This window comes from Dichomitus squalens, assembly GCF_000275845.1.
Source record: "Dichomitus squalens LYAD-421 SS1 unplaced genomic scaffold DICSQscaffold_47, whole genome shotgun sequence".
Classification (NCBI taxonomy): domain Eukaryota; kingdom Fungi; phylum Basidiomycota; class Agaricomycetes; order Polyporales; family Polyporaceae; genus Dichomitus; species Dichomitus squalens.
The window spans coordinates 45,302-63,643 of record NW_006766929.1 but is presented as its reverse complement, the minus strand read 5'-3'; the positions used below and the strand labels follow the sequence as shown (position 1 = coordinate 63,643).

At 56.3% G+C, this 18,342-nt stretch overlaps 8 protein-coding genes across 8 annotated transcripts; 5 read left to right on the top strand and 3 right to left on the bottom strand.

Moving 5' to 3' along the window:
• Positions 1 to 1,364: 1,364 nt before the first annotated feature.
• Positions 1,365 to 2,532, bottom strand: DICSQDRAFT_91550 (small heat shock protein). The gene is made up of 3 exons (XM_007369300.1): positions 1,969 to 2,532; positions 1,662 to 1,881; positions 1,365 to 1,596 (listed from the first exon to the last, which is right to left on the bottom strand). The coding sequence occupies exons 1-3, from the start codon at positions 2,112 to 2,114 to the stop codon at positions 1,498 to 1,500; spliced, it is 465 nt and encodes a 154-aa protein (XP_007369362.1). The 5' UTR covers positions 2,115 to 2,532; the 3' UTR covers positions 1,365 to 1,497.
• A 687-nt stretch (positions 2,533 to 3,219) lies between these two features.
• DICSQDRAFT_68215 (HSP20-like chaperone) lies at positions 3,220 to 3,806 on the top strand (the record flags this gene model as incomplete). The annotated part of the gene is made up of 3 exons (XM_007369299.1): positions 3,220 to 3,368; positions 3,430 to 3,649; positions 3,708 to 3,806. 3 exons carry the CDS (start codon positions 3,220 to 3,222, stop codon positions 3,804 to 3,806), a joined length of 468 nt encoding a protein of 155 aa, XP_007369361.1.
• A 782-nt stretch (positions 3,807 to 4,588) lies between these two features.
• Positions 4,589 to 6,053, top strand: DICSQDRAFT_149470 (uncharacterized protein; the record flags this gene model as incomplete). Its single annotated transcript, XM_007369298.1, has 4 exons — positions 4,589 to 4,721; positions 4,783 to 4,862; positions 4,926 to 5,511; positions 5,578 to 6,053. The coding sequence occupies 4 exons, from the start codon at positions 4,589 to 4,591 to the stop codon at positions 6,051 to 6,053; spliced, it is 1,275 nt and encodes a 424-aa protein (XP_007369360.1).
• Positions 6,054 to 6,545: 492 nt separating this feature from the next.
• On the top strand, positions 6,546 to 8,325 carry DICSQDRAFT_173480 (cytochrome P450; the record flags this gene model as incomplete). Its single annotated transcript, XM_007369297.1, has 6 exons — positions 6,546 to 6,880; positions 6,954 to 6,984; positions 7,041 to 7,184; positions 7,250 to 7,379; positions 7,436 to 8,090; positions 8,160 to 8,325. The coding sequence occupies 6 exons, from the start codon at positions 6,546 to 6,548 to the stop codon at positions 8,323 to 8,325; spliced, it is 1,461 nt and encodes a 486-aa protein (XP_007369359.1).
• Positions 8,326 to 8,710: 385 nt separating this feature from the next.
• DICSQDRAFT_182903 (cytochrome P450) lies at positions 8,711 to 10,604 on the top strand (the record flags this gene model as incomplete). Its single annotated transcript, XM_007369296.1, has 6 exons — positions 8,711 to 9,179; positions 9,238 to 9,268; positions 9,326 to 9,469; positions 9,532 to 9,661; positions 9,717 to 10,371; positions 10,436 to 10,604. The coding sequence occupies exons 1-6, from the start codon at positions 8,857 to 8,859 to the stop codon at positions 10,602 to 10,604; spliced, it is 1,452 nt and encodes a 483-aa protein (XP_007369358.1). The 5' UTR covers positions 8,711 to 8,856.
• A 1,572-nt stretch (positions 10,605 to 12,176) lies between these two features.
• Positions 12,177 to 13,348, bottom strand: DICSQDRAFT_68224 (kinase-like protein; the record flags this gene model as incomplete). Its single annotated transcript, XM_007369295.1, has 2 exons — positions 12,177 to 12,301; positions 12,379 to 13,348. Coding segments are annotated over 2 exons (1,095 nt in total), but the record flags the coding sequence as incomplete, so codon positions are not given.
• Positions 13,349 to 14,125: 777 nt separating this feature from the next.
• DICSQDRAFT_68206 (uncharacterized protein) lies at positions 14,126 to 15,713 on the bottom strand (the record flags this gene model as incomplete). Its single annotated transcript, XM_007369294.1, has 9 exons — positions 14,126 to 14,322; positions 14,372 to 14,426; positions 14,478 to 14,636; positions 14,690 to 14,798; positions 14,854 to 14,982; positions 15,040 to 15,140; positions 15,201 to 15,272; positions 15,346 to 15,440; positions 15,506 to 15,713. 9 exons carry the CDS (start codon positions 15,711 to 15,713, stop codon positions 14,126 to 14,128), a joined length of 1,125 nt encoding a protein of 374 aa, XP_007369356.1.
• A 503-nt stretch (positions 15,714 to 16,216) lies between these two features.
• Positions 16,217 to 18,189, top strand: DICSQDRAFT_182900 (uncharacterized protein; the record flags this gene model as incomplete). The annotated part of the gene is made up of 4 exons (XM_007369293.1): positions 16,217 to 16,244; positions 16,308 to 16,316; positions 16,419 to 16,534; positions 16,599 to 18,189. Exons 3-4 carry the CDS (start codon positions 16,524 to 16,526, stop codon positions 18,187 to 18,189), a joined length of 1,602 nt encoding a protein of 533 aa, XP_007369355.1. The 5' UTR covers positions 16,217 to 16,244; positions 16,308 to 16,316; positions 16,419 to 16,523.
• Between the last annotated feature and the right edge of the window lie 153 nt (positions 18,190 to 18,342).

Here is an 18,342-nt window from a genome sequence, read left to right as displayed (position 1 = left end):
CCGTACTGTCTGCTGAGCTCTTGATAACCTACCCATGGCGCGATCTTGGGGATACGGAAGATATTGCCAACGAGGGGTAGAGGCGGAGGTCCGGGAGGCAGGGGTCCCGGGACAGAGGATGCTGATCTGTATAGGAAAATCAGGAGGATGGCTAGGGCCGCAAGGCCGGAAGACGCAACGAGACTGAGAGAGAAGATCATGATAGAGGCCGGATGTGGGGAGTCGATATGAGGACGGATGAGTCCAGTGGTTTGCCATCTGTGCTTTTAAGAGCCGCAATGCATTCAGTGGAAACTGCGCCCAGATCTATAGAGCGAGCCCAACTCACTGGTGATGTCCCCGACTCCCTCACATATGACATTTGAGCGGTTGGATAATCGATGAACACGCTACCGGTGGTGCCTTCTATCGCGCCCCATGCCTTCTGCGCTCTCACGCATCCTCTCAATCTTCAGAAAGGCGACAGATGCTCCCCTGTCCTGTGGGCGGTGACGGGTCAAATAAGCCTTCCGAGAGGGCCATCGTTACTGCGCTGCAGACCTGATACGTTGTGACGACATTCGCACTTGTAAGATCACGAATGACTGTGATACGAAAAATCTGAGGATCAACATACAGCCTTCCGCCCAAAGCGAAGCACCAAGACTTCCAAGCTTCACAGAATGGGCGTGTATCGTTCAGCGGGACTACCGGTGCTATTATCGGCCCATATCAGCGCCAAGGGTGAACACAGAAGTGCGACCCTGTGAAGATTTGGTCAGAGCGATTGAACGGTGAAGGGATGCAGAGGCTCACATGTGGCCCGCCTGACTTATTCGACACTGTTCTTCCGCACTAACCAGTATTGCAGGACGCCTGCTAGCCTGTGGACGCCATGAGGCTGTGATCGGATGCCATTCCGACCCTGAATTCCATTGTTCCATTCGTCCATTGCGTTTTCGGAGAAAGAGAGTTCAGCTCGCTATCACGGTATAGACGAGCTGCTATGGACGCTTCAGATGGTCGAGCTCTTGTCTACTTACGGTATTTCAGGACAAGGCGCCTGCTGGTACGCCACATGCGGTCAATGCGGCATCACACCTTCCTGAGTAGCTGTGGCAAGAATCATATGACGAAACAGAAGCCGATGGATCCCGGGAGAAGGGGATACTTATCCATAATACATAAGTATCGACGCCTCAGGAACGTAGTGCGAAGGATGTCCGGAGAGCACTCCAGACTGGCTTTTTTCACCCGCAAACCGTAGTCGCTTTTGCCACTTGCACTGATTCATGTCAGAATGCGGTTGGTACGAAGTCATTGAAGACCTTCGAGAATTCGGATGACTTGAGTGGCGCCCTATGCCGAGACCGATGGTCGCTGGTTCCGAAAACAAACTGGATTCGTAATGCGGCTATGTTACGATTTCAAACGCAAGGAAGATGCGTGCATAGTATGCTACAAAGGGAAAACATACAGTACAAGTACAGTGGTCGACGATCATGTCATCCCAGCCGCTCAAGCAATCGTGATCTTCTTCGGCGCTTGCTCGGGCGTCGTCCTCGGGAAAGTGACGCTCAGAACGCCGTTCTCCATCGTGGCCTTGATCTCCTCGGGCTACGAATCGACTCGTCAGTACCGGTCACATACACATTGTGCGATGGAAGAGATAGGCGACTAACCTTGCTGCCCTGAGGGACGGGGAGAGCCCGCGAGAATTTGCCGTAGCGGCGCTCGCGGACGGCGTAGCCCTTCTCGTCGTGCTCGGACGAGATGGAGGACTCGCCCGAGATGGTGAGGACGTTGTCGCGCAGGTCGATGCTGACCTTGTCCTTGGTGAGGCCTGGGAGCTCGAACTGGGCTGTCACCAGGTTCTTTTCTTTGTCCTCATGCAGGTCCATCCTGTCCAAACATACCGTCAGCAATTATTCAACGAGGACGAAGACGATAGAGCACAGAGGTAGCGTGAAGAGAGGAGTTGAAACGTACCTTGGACGCAACGGTCTGGACGCGGCGTTCTCGTTCTGACCACGCTGGCTGACCGCGTTCGACGTGCGTGCGTTGAACGCTTCGTCAAAGAGCCGATCGAAGTCAGAGAGGGAGTAGAACGGCTCGGTGAAGAAGGTGAGAGACATGTCGGAGGTGGTGCAGAAGCGTGAAAGGGTGATGGAATGGCTTAAGAGGTGCGAGAAAGTGATGCGAATGTTTGTTGGAGAGACAGGCAGAGAGGATGCAACGATATTTATCTTCTGTGTGGCTAATTGACGTGGTCGGGACGCTGAAAGTTTGAGAACAGGCTAGTTGCCAAAGTAGAACGCGACACGCAACAGAGGCATTCTTGAGCCGGCAAAGACGCAGAATGACGCAGACTATGCGGTATGTCCATTGCCACTCGAGAACGTTTGTGGATCTTCCAGTTAAGAATGGGCAACTCCAGAGCGTCGATTCGCAGCCTAGGCAACATAGCAAGTCTAGAATCCAGATTCTGAGTTCATCTACGCTTTCGACGCTCCATGGGCCGACAGTAGTGCGACTTATGACCGACTGTATGACAAGAGCGAGAGCAGAGCTGACGATAGACTCGGCGCTGCACCGACGGGATCCGCCGGAGTTGATGGCTGTTTGTTCTCTTTTCCTGATTTGCAGCTCAACGCTGAAAAAGCGCCCATTCTCGATTGTTCTCGTAAACTGCGCTCACGACAGGCATTGGCCAATGTTCCGGACCCGAACTGGGACAGAGAAATGGCCTGGGAATGGATGCCTGTCACAAGTAATGTCCCAAAGCCTAGCTCCGGACCTGAGCCAGCGGGCGCTCTGATACCATATATAGGATATTGCCACTCCAGAGCCTCCAATAAGGAGCATAGACGCTTATGTCATGCGCTCTGTCAGCACTAGTATTCCTTTTCAGGGATTTCAGCGCCCGCTGGCTCAGGTCCAGAGCTAGGCTTTGGGACATTACTTGTGACAGGCATCCATTCCCAGGCCATTTCTCTGTCCCAGTTCGGGTCCGGAACATTGGCTAATGCCTGTCGTGGCTGCCCCTTTCTTGCGTTGACTAGCAATTTCCGTAAGCCTTCGCGCTTTTTCTGGCACTGTCCTAAGAATGCGGTCATGGGTCTGCAGAATGGATATAAAGCAGAGTCTGTTGACCTTCGCTTCCCACTGACTAACGATCACACAACACTCGCATAACTCGGCATAGCTCTTCTGCTCCTGACCGCACTTGTCTCTTACCACATGTCGCTCGTCAATTTCTTCAACAACGACCCCTTCTTCTCCGAGTTTGACCGCCTCTTTGACGAAGCGTTTGCTCGTCGCACCGGCGGTGGCAACACCCAAGTCCAGCGTCAGTCTGGCAATGACGCGCCGCGCGTTCTCCGCCCAAGGTAAGCACCATTGTGTTGCCTCAACTGCTTTCGAACTCTGTCACTTACTTGCACTTCTCAGGATTGATGTACACGAGGACAAGGAGAAGAACGTCGTGACCGCGACGTTCGAGCTCCCGGGCATCAACAAGGAGAACGTGAGCATCGATGTGCAGGACAACCTCCTCACCGTCTCAGGCGAGACAAAGTTCGAGTCGAACCGCGACGAGAACGGCTACGTCGTCCGGGAGCGTCGCTTCGGCCGCTTCTCGCGTTCACTCCCGGTCCCTCAGGGCGTCAAGGTTAGCAATCTGCGACGTATGGAGGCTGCGAGCATTCGGCTAACTTGCGCATTTCTAGCCTGAGGAGATCAAGGCGTCCATGGACAACGGTGTGCTCACCGTAACGTACCCGCGCCAGACTGCAGAGCAGCTCCCGAAGCGGATCACCATCTCATAAATGCGGACTTGGAGATTCCCCCACATTATCTGCAGCATACCCTCGTCGACATGCTTTCGCTGAACCACTGTATGTTTTCGATTGCAATGATCAAATAGTTTATGGGCATAGAGTGTAGTTAACCCAAATTCCTTGGGTGCAAGCAAAGGTTGGAGGCGTGCCGGACCGTGTTTAATGGCCTCATAGTCGATGTAGAGACGGAGGAGCTTATGCTGTCGTTCATCGCCGCGATGCATCACCAGATTAGACCGGGAGTCGCTCCTTTTGGGGCACAAGACGGCCTGAAAGCTGGGCACAATCGACGGGAGGCATAGAGCCCGTTCAAAGTCTGATATCGAGGGAGAACAAATGCCAGTGGCGACTTCAGGTTGCAAAGAGTCCGACTGATGTGTTCCGCATCCTGGCTGTGCGCTCGTTCTCACCGCTGACAGTTCGCATTCTCACCGCAGTCATGCATACCAGATGAGCTCCTGTCGCTCGAGTTATCGAAGTCATGCGGTAGCTTGAAGAACGTGCGAGCTTGCCCACAGAGTAACCCGAGATTAGGTTTCAACACAACGCGTAAACCGTCATGCAAACCGGTGCTTGGGCGCTTCCTCATCCTTGCTCTTAGCGACATCGACGCCCCCGCCTCCTGACTTAGCAACTTCTGGTTAGCGAGATCTTCGGGTCCTTCTTGGTCTACTACAATGAGCTGACTGGTTTTCTATCAAGTCTCTTCCACCTAACACCTTCTGAGTGCCACATCTCAACGCTAGGACCCGAAGCTGCAGCAGTGAAAAATGCCAGCGTTGCCCGCAAAGATTGGAAACGGGGGTCTGGTCGTCCCCCAACCTATGCGAGATCTTATAGACATCCCTGGACGGCTCCAGATTGAGCAGGGAGGTCAAGCTTTGCGCACCCTCTACCAGAGGAGTGAGCCCTGTTACGTCATCCCGCAAGTCTTTCGTACTGAGCGCCACTATCCCATTTGCAGACTCTATTGGCTTTCAGTACAAGCTACTCAACGATTTTGCTCAGAAATGTTTTCTTGGAGACTTTAAAGGAGTAAGACGGGTACGGGGTCTCTCCTTGTAAGGACATCTCTAGTGCCCATGCTAACAGGTTTTCGTCGAGTAGATGGTAGAGGGAGGGAAGGCCCCGCCACTTGACGGAACCGAGACTCCGTACGAGTATGGCTATGCCATGCTCGTCGTTAGCGGCGGCCAACGCATGATCGGTGGTCCTTCAGGCGTGAAGGTGGACCACAAAGCGACGCTGCGGTACCTCCTCGAGCACGGCGCTCCACCGGACGTTCCTGACATCGTCGGCTACACAGCATTGCACCACGTCTGCATGGCACACTCTCGCCCTGACCTCGCACGGATCCTTCTAGAGCATGGCGCAGACCCGAACTCACAGGACAAGTTCGGCAGTGTGCCTCTGATGGGCGCGTTCCAAAACAACTCGGTGGATGCCGTCGAAGTTCTCTTGGAGTTCGGGGCGAAGCTCGAGATCGAAGATGCCGACGGATGTACTCCAGACCAGTTCTACATCAAGTGCGGCCCGACTATCACCGCCGCGGTACAGAAGTGGAAGCGGAAACGATCCGGGGAGAGCACGGCAATGGACGAGAAACGGTGTGCGGCGTGCGGGTCGAGTGCGGGCACACTGAAGTTCTGTAACGCGTGCCACGCCATCAGGTATTGCTCGAAACAATGCCAGAGTACGTTTCTTGATACCGCGTGGCATACGCGAGCGGCTGATTATCCCTATTATTCGTCCGCGATAGGATCACATTGGTCTCTACATAAGACTCGCTGTATACCTTTCAGTGCAGATTCGACCGTCACGCTGACCCCATTCTACGAAGACATCGGGCCTGTCATGTCTCTCGCTGACGTCGCTCGCTCCGCGTTCGGCTTCCCTGTGGAGAAGCAGCCCGCGCGAAATGCCCGCTCTGTGCAGATCCCGTATATCCGCCCAGGAGAGACGAAGAAGATCATCATCAAGGTGCAAGTCCCGTTCAGCCTCGAGACTGGAGGTCCAACAAAGGAGGAGCTCGGCGATCTCATGGTGTACGACAAGAGGAGAAACTTCGTTTGCCGGATCAGAAGAGCGGACGGGGAGGACGGGTACTTGAAGCTCTCCCGGAGCGTCCGGGCGTATGGTGTTGCCGGCGCCAAGGCCTACTTCCCGGCGGAACTCAAGTCCAAGGACGAGCTCATCGTTAAGTATAAGGAAGTTTTAGGAGAGCAGCCTTTCTGATCAACGTCTCGCTTTCTCATCCAATGCCCATGTTCCTTGTGAATTGATTGTTCTCAGATTGTAGATTGCAATGCGCTTCAGTTCAATGCTCGATGCATTATTGTACCGCTACCACCTCCTGCCGTGTATCCCTATCGCCGTCGTACGAGCCCGTTTCACTAGAATCCGGGAAGGCCGTATAGCATGCCTTCCTATCTCCGCACAATATTGTACGTGTAGCTGTCGTTTCGTCTCGTGATGCTACAGATATATATGCCTAAACCCTATCCTTTTCCAGTTCCGGAAAGGCATACAAAGTCCGAGAGACGCTGTGATCACAGGACGCAGAAGTTCGAACTTAGACTGAAAAGAGTGACTCCCTTAGGATCTGACGAAGATAAGCGAGGTTGTGCTTCAGTCATCATATCGCCACGTCGACCTGTTCCTGCTAGCACGCTCCGTCGTCGGTACAAACTTGACTCGAGCTAGCTGTCCTGCTACGCCAAATACATCATGCCGATTGTGTGGACTCCACTCGTCTCAATCGAGGTGCTTGGCTTCTTGATCGCCTCGATCGCCCTCTATCGCCTATGGTTTGCGCCACTTGCACGACTCCCGGGCCCGCCGATATGCGCAATCACTCGCCTTCCCCTTATGTACCACGAATTCAGCGGGAGCAGACGCTTATTCATTCACGGCCTGCACATGAAATACGGGCCCGTCGTGCGCATCGCACCGAATGAAGTATCCTTTGCTACACGCCAGGCAATGAAGGAGATCTACACTTCGGGAGGGAGCGGTTACGACAAAACGTCTTTCTACTCTTTGTTCCAGCATTTCGGGACGAAGTACGTGCTCTAGAAGATTTCCGCCGCAAATCAGCTCACCTCTGGTGGATACTTACTGCACGATATTCCTCAGGAACATGTTCTCCACTCTGGAGAAGGAAGAGGTGCGTGCTGCATTCACCGGAATCCGTGGATCTTGACGACAACGCATCTTTGTTAGCACGCGGCCGTCAAGAAACAGTTCGCAGAGCGATATAGCAAACTCCACGTTATGAAGCCGGACGTTTCTTCTGTGATTCAACAGACCGTCGACGCCTTCGTCACAAGGGCGACCGAGCACGTTGGTGCGAGCGTCGACATCTACGTACGATGCCTTCCCTCGTGTATGCTGCCGCATCTCGGTGTTTCCTGATGTATTGACTTGGTCAGGACCTACTCCATTGCTTCGGGCTTGATGGAGTCACAGGACATTTATTTTCTCCCTCCGGACTGCATTCGCAAACTAATGACGACGATCATGAGCTCATGAAGCAGCTGGCATACCCAAGTGACTTGAAAAGTATGCTTCATCTACAGTTTCGTTACCTCAAATCCTCGCTCACGCCTCTCCCTCAGGAGCGTACTTCCGCTACTACTTTCCCACCCTCTGGTGGGTCTACGAAAGGCTCACTGGCATCAACAAACTACGTGGCGACACGAATCTCATAGATGCCTACGTGCTCAAAACGTTCCACAGCGGGTCCGTGGATCCACAGACAGTCCTCCACAAGCTCCGCATCGTCGATGCCCGCGACCCCGGCCGTCCCATGCTCCTCTCCGTGTCCGAGTGCATGGACCACATCATAGCCGGGATTGATACGACTAGCGATGCGCTCTGCTTCCTCATGCACCATCTCTCGCTGCCCATCCCCGCGTCGCGACGTGTGCAGGAGAAGCTTCACGAGGAGCTCGTGCAGAATCCTGGAAAATCCGTGGACGACTTACCTTACCTTGACGCCGTGATCAAGGAGGGTCTGCGGCTGCTCAGCCCTGTCACTATGAGCTTCCCGCGCGTTGTACCCGCCGGCGGGCGGGTTGTCGATGGTGTCCAGCTGCCAGGGGGGACCATCGTGAGCTGCCAGCCATACACTCTGCATCGGTTCGACACAGAAGTCTTCCCCGATCCGGATGAGTTTGTGCCCGAAAGGTGGTTGGCCGCAGAGGGCGCGGTGGAGCGGAACCAGCTATTCTTCACTTTCGGTGCTGGAGGTAGGGGGTGTATAGGAAGACAGTAAGTCACCGCATGCCGCACATTCAGAGGGAACACCGCTTACCCATTGAACTGATGTGCGTCACATAGTCTGGCACTGCTGGAGATGAAGCTGCTTGTGAGAGACGTGTACTCGACGTACCGTACCCGCGTCGCCCCAGACATGACTGCCTCGATGGAGCCGGACGACCAGTCGATATCGACCCGACCTAAGGATCAGAAGTGCCTGATTGGTTTCGAGAAGCTGGACATCTGATCACTACCTGACACGCTTTGGATGAAAGTTGTAGGTTCCTAGACAGGAGCAACGAATGAAGTGAGTCGAGACTCGACCAATGTACTTTACGCGCTATGAGAATTGTGCAGCACACTATGCCTAGCCCATTACCGCTACCTACCAGATAAATGCCAAGTAAATTGAACCCACGGTAGAGTATACAGTCGAGGATCTCACGCAATTCTGTCAGAGTCGGACTTATAGCGAGTCAGGGCCTCAGTAAGCTCCAGCCTAGCTTACCTCGACGCCAATCGAAGCCTGGACGAGCTGCATCTTCCGAGCTTGGTTGCCGATAACATATAGAGTACACAATCCAGGCAAATACGTTATCCGAGACGCCGAAGGCTTATCATAATCATCTCAGATAAAGGACCACGGCGGCGCCACGCGCTCTATCGCGTTCTCGAGCCGAGGACCAGTCATACTCAGCCACCATGACCTCCCTTCTTGAACCTCGACTCGAAGGCGTCCTGCTGTCTCCTTTGCTACACCAGAAGCAGCGCGCCGACTATGGGGACCCACGTCTGGGTGGAGGTGCTCGGCCTATTGATCGCCTCAATAATGCTCTATGGCCTATGGTTCGCGCCGCTCGCACGCCTACCTGGCCCGCTGATATGCGCGATCACTCGCCTTCCCCTCATGTATCATGAGTTTAATGGGAACAGACGCCTGTTCATCCATAGCCTGCATCTGCAATACGGGCCTGTCGTGCGCGTGGCCCCGAATGAGGTCTCATATGCTACGCGAGAAGCCGTCAAGGAGATTTACGCCTCAGGAGGAAGTGGTTATGATAAGTCATCGTTCTACTCGTTGTTTCAGAACTTCGAAACGGGGTGAGTATCTCGAGAAAAATGTCGCTGCCTTTCTCATTCCACAACTTTAACTCTACAGGAACATGTTTTCCACTCTGCAGAAAGATGAGGTGGGTGCGACATGACATTGAGGTTCAGGGGTCGCACCGAAAACACTTCTTGATTAGCACGCAGCCGTAAAGAAGCAATTTGCCGAGCGGTATAGCAAACTTCATGTCCTGAAGCCAGAGGTTTCTTCTGTAATCCAAGAGAACGTCGATGCATTCATAATGAGAGTGACCGAGCGGCTCGGCGCGAGCGTCGACATCTATGTATGGCGCATTCCATTTGCCCTACTGTCTCTAGGCGCGGCCTCATTGGCCTGATTTTACAGGATCTCCTTCATTGTTTCTCCCTCGACGGGATTACCGGGCATCTCTTCTACCCAAGTGGGCTACACTCGCAAAGTGTTCCAAAGGATCACAAGCTCATGGAAGAGCTGTCCTACTCAAACGGCTTGAGGCGTACGCTCAGTTTCTCCCTTCATTGGTGCAATCATCCGTGACATTCAGTCCGCAGGGGCATACTTCCGCCACTACTTCCCCGCCCTCTGGCGGGTCTACAGCAAATTTACAGGAGTCACCAGGCGCCGCGGCGACACAGGTCTCGTCGATGCTTACGTTCTCAAGACAACGCGCGAGGCCACCGTCGATCCGCACACGGTCCTCGACAAGCTCCGCACCGCCGACGCCCGCAACCCACAGCGTCCCGCACTCCTTTCCGCGTCCGAATGCATGGACCACCTCGCGGCAGGGATCGACACGACGGGCGACGGACTCTGCTTCCTCATGCACCACCTCTCCCTCCCTACCCCCGCGTCGCGACGTGTGCAAGAGAAGCTCCACGAGGAGCTCGTGCAGAATCCCGGGAAGTCCCTAGACGACTTGCCGTATCTCGACGCGGTGGTCAAAGAAGGGCTGCGCGTCTTCAGCCCGATCCCTATGAGCTTTCCGCGCGTCGTGCCCAGCGGCGGCCGGGTCGTCGACGGTGTTCCCTTGCCCGGAGGGACGATCGTGAGCTGCCAGCCGTACACGCTGCATCGCTTCGACACGGACGTCTTCCCCGATCCGGACGAATTCGTGCCGGAGAGATGGCTTGCCGCAGAGCGCGCTGCGGAGCGCAACCAGCTCTTTTTCGCGTTCGCTGCTGGAGGTCGCGGATGTATTGGAAAGCAGTAAGCGGTCTCTCCCGAGATCGATAGCCGGCGTTGGGCCTCCTTGCTGATGAGCCTGTTGCAGTCTGGCATTGCTAGAGATGAAGCTACTCCTCAGAGACGTATACTCCACGTACCGCACCCGCGTCGCCCCGGACATGGTAGCCTCAATGGAGCAGGACGATCAGACGATCTCGTCCAGGCCCAAGGGTCGGAAGTGCTTAGTTACATTCGAGAAACTCAACTACTTCTAGCGACTGCCAGAGTACTCTTCAGGCAAACCAATAAAGATAAGTAGCTTCATTGGCCAGTAACCGGGAGACAGTACAGATTGCGAATATACACAAGTACTGATACAACGACGAGGACTGTACAAAAATATCCAGGTAAATGCATATGTATACCAGAACCAGGTGCCGATGCATTGGAAATGTGTACAAATGCAGCGAGAACATGGCGGAGATGTGACCGATAGCTGACGACTACATAAATGAGGGGACAGCGGGGCGAGACCGGAGTAGTGTAGACGTGAGATAGACATAGACTGAATGAAAGAGATGAGGTCGGACCCATAAACAACAGATTGTGATGAGAGCATATGTACTAGTAAACAATACGCAGTAGCCAGTGAGATGAGGGTATCAAATGAACGTGCTCATGACAGAAAAAATCGCCACGCAAATAACCTAACCATATATACTATGTACAGATTCGTCAGCGTAACCAGGCCCAGGAGAACCAGAGAAACTGCAGCTTGCGGACTAGTCCGCGAGCCTCGCGGTCCGCCCACAAGCGGCTTATACCGCCCATTGCCTCCCGCCCGTGGCCGCCCCCAAACTCTTGCTCCTCGCACTCTTGGCCCCTCCCGGTATGGCAATGGGCGTCGCGGACGCAGCAACACCTGTCGCGCATCCCTGCCCATAGAACCCCTTCTCCTTCCCCATCGTCATCGCCGTCGCCATGACCGGGGCGCGCACCCACGCCGACGGCCGTGTAGGCGACAACGCAGGCGGCATACTCTCATTGCGCAGCACCTTCCTCAACTCGTCGCGCGACCGCGAGAACGCCCGCCCCCGCGACCGCGACGCCGAGCCCGACCCAGAGCCCGACGCGGGCGACGAGTGTGCGTCGTGGCGGAACCGGAGGCGCGCGCGACTGCGCGGTTCCCTGTCACTGTCCGCATCGACGTCGACATCAGGGCTGATCGGCCACCGCACGTCTTCGTCCACGGTGTCTAGCTCCGGCAACGACTCCTCAATGCCTAGCTCGGGGTTGCTGATGGTAGGTCCTGACGCGGAGGCCTTGCGCCGCCTCACAGCGTCGAGTGACGTGTCGCGCGGCGTCGCGGGCAGCGTCTCGTTCGGGCTGCGCGAACGCGACATTGACACATCCGCATGTAATCGCGGGCGCGGCGCTCGTCCGCGCTCGGATATGGAGTGAGTGGGAGCAACGGGGCTAGGCGGGATCACTACGGCGGAATCGGCACTCGATCCGTCAGAGGTGCTCGAACTCGTGCGCAGGATCGCGTCCGAGAGTGAGGATAGGGACGGCTGCGTCGGGGTGGGGTGTGCGGGGTGGTTTGAGGTTTGCAGGAGCGGGTGGTGGTACGGATGCTCATGTGGGGACCTTGACTTGCTCCTGCTGGCCGAGCGGACCACAGAGCTTGATCGGTTGGCAGACCGCGCAGCACGAGACGTGGACCGGCGGCGCTCGCGGTCGTCCACGGGGGCGTAGTCCTTGCGCGTCTTGGCGGGGGACCGCGAAGGCGAGCGCGACGCCATTGCCTGCTCTGGGGGAGGGGTGACGTCGTCCGCGGCGGAGCCCCAGCCGATGCCCCACGCAACCTCGTCGACCATGGCGACAGTCCACCGGTTCGGCACCGAACGCTCGATGCACCCGCGCAGGGCCTGTTCAGCACAGCGTCCGATGCCCTGCGGCATCTCAAACGCGCCTGTCCGATAAGCATTTACATCAGCCCCACATTCTTATCGTTGGCCCGTCGGCTTCTGCAGGAACTATCTTACGTACCATGGAGAATCTTCATCTGTAGCCGAGGCTCGAACGAATCGGAGAAGGGCAGCTTCCCGGTGAGCAGGGCGAATAGCATCACGCCTAGCGCCCATATATCTTGTGCAGGGTGGGCGGCGTATGGGGTAGTGCTACTTGGCGAAAGTAACAGTTCAGGGGCAGCGTACGGCAGCGACCCGGGGGCGAAACCCCGGTTCGGAAGCGGTGTTGGGGAACCCGATGCGGGGTAAGGACTCGAGGTGCGATGGCGCGTCGGGAGCCCCTGGCGCAGTCTGAGGGAAAGGTGCGGGGGGAGCTTCCCCGTCGCAGACCTACCAAGCGATCGGTGAGTGTGTGCGGACGATGGCGGGTGGGCTTGGGAGAGCGTGCGCGTTCTGGTAACGCCGTCACCGGCGTCGGGCTCGACGTCGTCGTCGTCGGTCTCGCCGATCTTTCGTGCCATTCCGAAGTCGCCGATTTTACAGACACCCATCTCGTCTACAAGCACATTCTCCAACTTCAGGTCCCCGTGCACGAACCCCGCCACCTCGTGCATGTACCGCAACCCCCGCACCACCTGCCTGAACATCATGCCCGCGTCGTCTTGCGGCAGCGCCGGCCGCCCGTCCCGCTTGAGAATGTCAAAGAGACTCCCTGCAGGACAGTACGCGGTGAAAAAGAAGTCGGCGTACGGGGTATGGTTGACGGTGAAGAGCGGGAGGATGTGTTCGTGATTGAGAGAAGCCCACACCTGTGCTTCCCGTTCCAAGCTCTTGCGCGCCAAGGCGGGGTCAGGCTGCTTGTCAAGATCCGAATGTCGGACAATTTTGACAGCGACAGTCCCGCCCTGCGTTGAAGATGCGGTGCGGATGATGGAGAAACCGCCACGGCCGACGATGGGACCCAAGGTGTACCCAGCTACGAGCGCACCTTCGTCGTCCGGAGCAAGTGAGAGCTCAGAGACAGTAGGACTGAACGCGGACAAGAACATTGCAGCGGGAGAGGAAGAAAGATCCACGTCCGGCAGATCGTCCACAGGTAGAGGGGATACGATGGGCGATCCGAAGGAGAGCGGAGGAGGTGCAGAGATCGCCAGGAAAGGCTGTGGAGACACCGAGAGACCTAGCTGCGAAGAGAGCTTCTGGTCAGGGTCTAGTTCGTCAGTGCTGCCGTCCTGGTGAGCAGCGGGGAAGGTGCGTGAGCCTGACTCTGCATATTCGAAAGGAGCAGTTGGTCGGTTTTGACGAGGTCCATCATAAGCGGTCCCGGAAAAGTCGTGGGCTTCGACCGGGGTAGAATAGTGCATAGATCTTTGGAGCTGCCTTGTTTGTGTGTCTGGTGAGTGCGATGAGTGTCGAGAGAGGACAGATGGAGGACGTCGAGAGATGAGTATGATGGTGAGAGCAAGAGTGCGGGGCAAGACGGAAGACGGGAGGCCTAGCGGCGTCTGAAGCGCCAAGGCGTATATTACATAATCACGCCATTTTCGATCCATCCGATGTTCTCGGCAGTCTGTCGAGCTCCACGCACGAGCGAGGATAAGCACGATGGTTCGCAGCAGTAATAGTGGGCGGTGAAACGGATGGGCCATCCGACGTTCACCTGAATATTACAGAGGCTTGTAGCGTGATGTCATAGATTCGACGCCGTCTTCCTGATCGAGCAACAAGGCGACGTCCAAGTCAAAATGACGGAGTTCGATCCGACTTGTCCGTCGAAAAGAACGTTTGTAGTTGTAGTACGGTACAGGACAACTCACAAACGCGTCCTACACGCCCGTCCGCCAACTTCCTGCGCCGGAACGCTCTCCGGCATCGTCCTCGTCCGGCACAATGACGCCGCCATCGTCGTCGAAAATGTCGTAGCCCAGGTTGTAGCGCTTCGACGGGTTGACAACCCGCCGCGGCTCGTGTGCCTGAGCAGCCTTCTCTAGCTTGTTGAAGAGCTCGTCTGGAAGCTTGCGAACTGCAGAAGGTTAACGAATAGCCTTCAATGGACCTCGCTAGTGACGTACCATGGAAGTTCTCCTCGACGCGGGATGGCGTCACGCTCTTTGGGAGAACGACAGTCTGTGTGGCGCAGGTTAGGGCGACGTGAGGAGACCTGATGAACGTGCTTACCCCGCGCTGGACATGCCACGAGATGATGGCTTGAGCAGGAGTTATGCTCAGCGCCCTCGAGATTTCCTTCACTTCTGGGACATTGAACGTCTCCCTGACCAGGTCGCTGCTGCCGAGCGGGGAGTATGCCTCAAGGAGCAGTCCATTTTCTTTCGCCCACTAAACGCAGACAATTGGAGTATTCGCGCAGAATCAGAATGCCGGAAACATACCTTGACCAGATCAGGCTGCGGGTTCCAGTAGCTTAATTCGACTTGATTAATGGCTGGCTTGTACTTCAGGGGGTTCGCCGTCAGGTTGCGCAGCCTCGGAATGTTGAAGCTGAGATGATGTGAGCACCAGACTCGCGAGCAGGGCAAGCAAGAACAACACATACTTGCTGACACCGATATTTCGGACTTTGCCCTTATCGACTAACTCCTCCAGCTTCTGCCATGTCGGGTACGGGTTCGCCGTCAGGGCTTCGTCCACTTCGTTGTTCGTTCCCTTCTTCAAAGCAATTGGCCTAAGGAGCGTCCCGCCGATCAATCCTGGGTCGTCGGCAAAGGTCTGCGCGACTTACCAGTGAATGAGGTACAAGTCGAGGTAGTCTACGCCGAGCGCCTTGAGCGACTCATCGAGGGCTGGCTCGACGTCTTCGGGTGCGTGGAAGGAGTTCCAGAGCTGCATGCTTGCACTCAGCACCTGCACTCGCACAACGCGTGCATGTAACGCGCGACGCACCTTAGACGTCAACCAGACCTGGTCCCGCGGCACGCCGCTCGCCTTCAGCGCCTTGCCAACTTCGTCCTCGTTCTAAGTGGGTAGCACAGATCGACGATCAACGTCACCTTCGAGATCGACACGGACATGATGACCGACAACTCACACGATACGCCCACGCGCCGTCAATGTGCCTGTACCCGGCCTTCAGGGCGGCCGTAACAGCGTCCCCGACCTGGTTCGGCGGGGCCTGCCACACACCTGTATCCAACCCTCCGTCAGCCTATCTCTCGTTGCATCGAGGCTCACCGAACGAGCAGCCGTACCGAGCGCGACAGAGGGGATCTTGTCCCCAGACGGCAGAGCAAAGTGAGTCGGAAGCTCAGATGCCCCCGCTGCAGCGGTGTAGTTGCGGAGCTTGCCCGACCCGCGACACGGCGTGCCCAGACGTAGCCTCTCGCCGCCGCGCAGGGCGAGCTTCGAGATCGCGAAGGATTTGGTGAGGAGATAAGAGCCCTGGACAAGGGCAGCCATGGAGAGGACGAGGAATAGGAGCTTCTTCCAGGTGAATGTGCTGCGATGAGTTTGCTCGTCCTCGTTCTCGTCGTTTTCGTATACTTCGAGGTGAGCTTCGGGCTTGGGTTGCTCGATGTCGACGTCTGCGCCGCGCTGTGGCAGAAGCTGATAGCGGGGAGGCGACATGACGGTGGGTCAGTGGGAAGTTGGAGCCAGATTAGATCATTGGACGTTGTTGCCTGTTGTTGCTCAGCGATTGCGTAATGCGTTGCCTATCTCCAGCAAATTCGCATGCGATCCTGCGTGCATGACAAGGGTTGTAACTTGTAAGGCATCCCTTCCAGTACCGGTAGTGTTCGAGCTGGATTCAAGGCGTTCAGCTTCAAGTTGGCACCTGCTCTGCGGCGGTCTGAATGGACTTGATTTTGACGTCACTCACACTTCTCATAAACGCCGCCACGTGCATCGCATTGAACCCAGAGCGGGCGGCAAGTTTCGGTTTCTCAACTTCGGTCTCGCTAGTCGCCAGAATATATTTTTATCCGCAGGTTCGTCAGATGGCTTTCCTCGACCTTCCCGGTAACCTGCTCATTCTCTGGTACGATGTCAGGAAAATGCAAGGTGAGCCTTCAGGCGTCCTCCTAAACATTACCGCCTTTCGGCGGCGACATCTCGCGTGGGATGCTTATCGTCCGGATTCGCGCGCTGACTGACAGATCGTAGCCCCATCGTGGCTAGTACTACAGTGGGGAGCTTGCGGCCTGAATCAGTACTATCGCATCCCTTCTGAAGTACCAGCTTCGCGCAAACCATCGACGTGCATGTGGTATGAAGTCAATGTATGTATGGCAATCGCCGGTCTCTGAGCACGGTCTACACTGATCTTTGGACCGCAAATCTCAGGCACATGGATCGGCATCATGCTAAGGCTAGAACTGCCCTCAACTTGGATGTCCTCCGGACGGTCATAAGTTTCCTCCCGGTGGCCGATCTGAAGGGAATCGCCGTCGTCTCCCAACCTCTGCACGAGGAAGCGTCCCGAGAGATCCTCAGCAGGGGCGTCCACCTACGGAGCAATGCTACCAAGCTCAAATCCTTCTGCGACTTCATGTTGAAGAGGGATCCGCCTCTCTTCCCCTACCTCCGCACTTTCACGCTTGAGCACCTTCCACATCGTTATGTGGATCAGACAGCCATCGATCCCACAGAGATACTCGAGGTCCTCTCCCGTGCGGTATACCTCCGCTATCTGCGGATACGATGGTCTGACTTCCTGTTCACTGCTGAGTCGGACAAGCGCCTCTTTATCACCCTCCCCAAGCTACCCGATTTGCGTCGGCTCGAAGTCTGGACCCGGAGCAACACGACAGACACACTGGTCGCAGAGACCGTGCTCAACCTCCGCTCACAACTTCGCACCCTCGACGTCCCCAGCGACCCCGACAACCAACTCTCTCCCGACTTCCCGAACCTGTTGGCAGAGAAGCAACAATCCCTCTACAGCCTGCGCATCTGCTATCCCAGTCTGACCAACACCCAATGGGCCCCCTTCCCGTCGGTGCGCGTCCTGTACCTCCAGATCGGGGACAAGCTGCCCAGCCTCCCGCAGCTCGTCCATATCTTCCCCGCCCTCCGCGAGCTCTCCGTCTCCGCCGTAGGGTTCGAGGTCGACTTCGCGCACCCGTCCCCAGAGCACGTCCGCGCGCGGAACGAGGCGCTCGCGTTTCAGAGCTCAGGCAAAGGGTGGAAGAGCTTGGACGTCTTGACGGCGGCGACCATTGGGGACCCATGGGTGCTGTGCTTGACGTGCCCTGTGGGATCGGTAAGCCTGGGGCATTACGACGTGGGGAGCCATCGGGCGTTCGTGGACGTCGTGTCGGGCACGCGGCCGAGGAAGGTTGCGGTGCACCTCGCGTGCGCGCAGTATTGCGTGAGACCGGACGGCCTGCAGAACATCTTCGTCTTCCCCAGCGGGGTGGAGGATGGTACTGAGGAGGGCGTGCGAGGGGCGACCCATGCCGTCCTCATGGTCTCCATCTCGTCATTCAACACCGTCCAGGACACGGCTACCATCATCGTAAGCGGTCCCACTGTTCCAAGTTCTTTGATTCTGACCGCCGGGACGTCTGCGCAGGACACGATTGCGTCTCACGTGAAAGACTCTGCTTTGGAATACATACACATTGGGTTCGCGGAATTCTTCATGTCCGGCGAGCTCGACGAACGCATCCTGAAGCCGGAGGACATCCATGAGGAGGTGAAGAAGGTCATACAAGAGATCGACCTCGAGCTACTCGTGTCTGGCATCGTGGCGACGGGGACACGCTTACGGTTTGTTGCAGTAACCGCGGCGACACGGGACCAGAGCATGTGGGCGATCGACAGGACAGACAACGGGCAGCTCGTCGGGAGGGTCAAGAACGCGTTTTCTGCGAGGGAGATCATAGACCGGGAGGAACGTAGGCACAAGGGTACTGGTTGGTTCTCCCAATGATGAAACAGACTTTCTTCGCACGTTGGTCGTTCTCGAATTCCTCCGATATATTGCAGAACCCTGATCATCTCTTCCAGCCGTAATCGAAGTCGTAAACGGATGTGCTAACACCAGCGTTATCGCTCTGTTACCGGAATCGAAGTCGACAATGTC